Source organism: Helicoverpa zea, chromosome 12 (assembly GCF_022581195.2).
Source record: "Helicoverpa zea isolate HzStark_Cry1AcR chromosome 12, ilHelZeax1.1, whole genome shotgun sequence".
NCBI classification, from domain to species: domain Eukaryota; kingdom Metazoa; phylum Arthropoda; class Insecta; order Lepidoptera; family Noctuidae; genus Helicoverpa; species Helicoverpa zea.
In genome coordinates, this window is record NC_061463.1 from 10,301,586 (window position 1) to 10,305,254 (window position 3,669).

General features: G+C 39.4%; 1 protein-coding gene across 1 annotated transcript; it reads left to right on the forward strand.

Moving 5' to 3' along the window:
* The first annotated feature begins 370 nt into the window (after positions 1–370).
* Positions 371–3,438, forward strand: LOC124635360. Its single transcript, XM_047171240.1, has 3 exons — positions 371–546; positions 1,736–3,340; positions 3,432–3,438. Exons 1-3 carry the CDS (start codon positions 371–373, stop codon positions 3,436–3,438), a joined length of 1,788 nt encoding a protein of 595 aa, XP_047027196.1.
* The last annotated feature ends 231 nt before the right edge of the window (positions 3,439–3,669 follow it).

The window sequence follows — 3,669 nt, forward strand, 5'->3', positions numbered from 1 at the left end:
CAAGTTAACATCCAGTTATCCTGGAAACAAATGTTTCTACTCGTGTGCTAAACTCTTAGCGCATAAGCTGCTCAGTATAAGATCTAAACTGACCATCTACCGTACCATCATCAGGCCTGTTGTGACTTATGGATGTGAAACATGGACCTTAACCCAAAGAGATGAGCTGAAACTTGCAGTGTTCGATAGAAAAGTGTTGCGCAAAATCTATGGACCAGTACGAGAGCAAGATGGTCGATATCGTCAACGCATGAACCACGAACTGGATGCACTTATTGGGCAGGAAACCATCATCAGATTTTGCAAGTCGCAGAGGCTGAGATGGGCGGGCCACCTTGAAAGAATGCCGGATACAAGGGTCACAAAAATAATGACGAGGTGGACGCCGCAACAAAAAAGACCAAGAGGGAGGCCTAAGAAACGTTGGAGCGACTGCATCGAAGAAGACCTTAGAAAGATGGGAAAGTTTACCAACTGGAAAAGAACAGCCAAGCTTCGTGATAACTGGAGGATGATTGTAGAGGAGGCCAAGACCCACAAAGGGTTGTAGAGCCAACGGAACTGAAACTAACATTCAGTTATTGTCCGAAGTAAGAAAAACAATTCTATGTACATCTAGGTATAGGTACTAATATAATAATAGGAAACATTTTTTTGTTTTGCTTGTAACGTAAGGTTTTGTGTGTATTGTAAATACTAAACCGATAGGAATTCTTTCACTGTTGGAAGGGTACACTCTCCCTGATTAATACATTTTAATTTTTTGGGTATATTATATATGTATTTAGTAGGTATATTTAATTATTTACGTATTGTTAATGTAGGTATAATATACGATATACAGCTGTTTTCTTCCATTTTAATTTCTGTTTCCTTTGCTTTTTACACACTACGTCTACATCTCTTTTATTCTCACTTTCCTTTCGCAGGTATGCTAGAAGAGATTTCTTTAGAAATAAGCATTACCTTTGTAAATTCTTTCTTTTCTGTCATATTTCTTTATTATGAGTGTGTATAAAAATTTGTAAATAAATACTAAATTTTATTATAGAATACAATTTATCCAAGTACGTGTAGTTCCCATCAATCCTACGAGTGAAACCAATGTAATCCTTGTAATCTTTTATTCTTACCAAATTTTGTTAAATTTATAGTACCTTTGTAATTTGTATTTCAATTTGTTAGTTACCCGCTAAAAGGATAAGAATAATTTAACGTTTAGATTTTAGATTTGTTTACTTTCCACAATCGCAGGTACTTTTTCTTGAAATGACATTGTCAGCTGTCACACTAATATAATGTCAGTCATTGCACGGATCAAATTCGTTCAGAAATAGTCTCATTCTTTTTTTTTTCTGTTCTTAAAGTTTTCATTTCTTATTTATGTCCGTTGTGTTTTGTTTTGTGTTGTTATTTCAAATTTTTTATTGGTGTTAGCTGGCGGGTGGAGGTTAATTCTGTTTGTGTTTTAAAATCATTAATTATTTGTATAGTATTATTTTTTTTAGTTTATATATTTAGGATTTATGAATTCTGATGACGACTGTTTTCATTCTGCCAATGAGTCTTTGGATGTGAGCAATAGTGACGTTAGTTTCTGTTCTCTGACTGATACACTTGGTGATAGATTGAGAAATCAATTCAAGCAAACAGATAAGGTGTTAAATGTGTGTCATATTAACGCTCAAAGTGTTCCTAGTCACTATAGTGAACTATATGAGACTTTTTTCAACAGCAATGTGCATGCCGTCCTGGTTTCCGAGAGCTGGCTCAAACCAAATCTCTTATCCACCTCGTACCCTCTTCCTGGCTTCGTTTTTATTCGGAATGATCGGCTTGGGAGAAGAGGGGGTGGCGTGGCAATATACCTTCGATCGGACTTTCCTTATAAGATCTTGGCTACTTCTTCTAGTCCTCTGCCTAGTGCTGAATTTCTCTTTTTGGAGGTTTCAGTCAAAGGAGCCAAAGCCGTCGTTGGTGTGGTTTACTGCCCCCCCTCTGTCGACTACTTCACTGATTTGGAATCGGTTTTAGAATCGTTAGGTTCTGAGTATGCTCATTACATCATCATGGGTGATTTTAATACAAATCTCCTTGCTCCCAACTCTCCTCGAACCCGTAAACTTTTGCACGTTCTGGAATCATCCAGCTTGCATATTTTACCTCTTCAGGCTACTCACCGATCTAAGATTGGTGATGATTCCTGGCTGGACCTAATTCTGACGTCTAACCTCTCCCTTATTTCCTGTCACGGTCAATATACTGCGCCTGGTTTTTCTCACCACGACCTCATTTTCCTCTCCTATATCCTCAAACCTCCTAAGCCCAAGCCCAAGATTTTGCATAGGCGTTGTTTTGCAAGGATGGATGCTGAGCGGTTGGTCAAGGATGCGCTAGACGTTGATTGGACACCATTAATGACTTCTGATGATGTAGATCATAAAATTTTGATTTTTAATAACATGGTGAACATATTATATAATCGCCATGCACCAGTTAAAAAAGTCAGAGTGAAACGGCCGCCAGCACCGTGGATGACTGAACTCATACGTATAGCAATGCGTAGGCGGGACCGTGCATTCCGTAAATTTAAAAAAGACCGTACTGATGAAAACTGGTCTCAGTTTAAAACTGCGAGGAATCGGTGTAATACGATGATACGTAATGCTAAACGCCGCCATATATTGAATAATATATCATCCTCGTCTTCTGCTGACATCTGGAAGTTTCTTGGAACTCTGGGTATTGGCAAATCGCGACATTTGGACCTGCCTAACACAATTAGTTTTGATGCTTTAAATAGTCATTTCTGCACTTCTTCTTCCTCTCGTTTGGACTATTTAATGAAGCAAGATACTCTCAATTATATACATCGTCTAACGCGTCCCGATATCAAATCTTTTGGTTTTGTGCCAGTCGACGAGGAAGAGGTCAAAAAGATTATCCTGTCCATCAAATCTAAGGCGGTGGGGTGTGATAACATCAGCCGTCAGATGATTGTCCCTATCCTAGTCCCAATCCTTCCTGTTATCACTCATATCATAAACTTTTCTCTCTACTCTGGAGTTTGTCCCTCACTTTGGCGGAAAGCTTACGTGCGTCCTCTTCCTAAAATTTCCAGTCCCACCCTCCCCAGTCACTTTCGTCCAATTTCCATCCTACCTTTCTTATCCAAAGTGCTTGAGGCTTATGCTCATAAGCAATTTGCTCGTTTCATCTACGGCAATAAGCTACTGAGCCCTTTCCAATCCGGATTTAGGCCGGGCCACAGCACTTCTTCTGCCCTCCTCAAAGTGACTGGCGATATTAGATTTGCTATGGAAGACGCTAATCTCACAGTGTTGGTACTCGTGGATTTTTCAAATGCGTTCAGTACCGTCAGTCATGATATCCTTTTATCTATTCTATCCAATCTTATGGTCTCTTCTAAGGCGTTAGACTGGTTTTCTTCTTATCTTCATGATCGCCAGCAGTCGGTTCGGGTGGATGAGGATTCATCTACCTGGTGTACTTTGAATGCTGGCGTTCCTCAAGGCGGCATACTCTCACCTCTGTTATTCTCTATATTTATAAATTTCCTTACTCCTGAACTTCAGTGTTCGTATCATCTCTATGCCGATGACTTGCAGTTGTATCGTCACACAAAAGTGAATGAGTTGGCAGCTACGC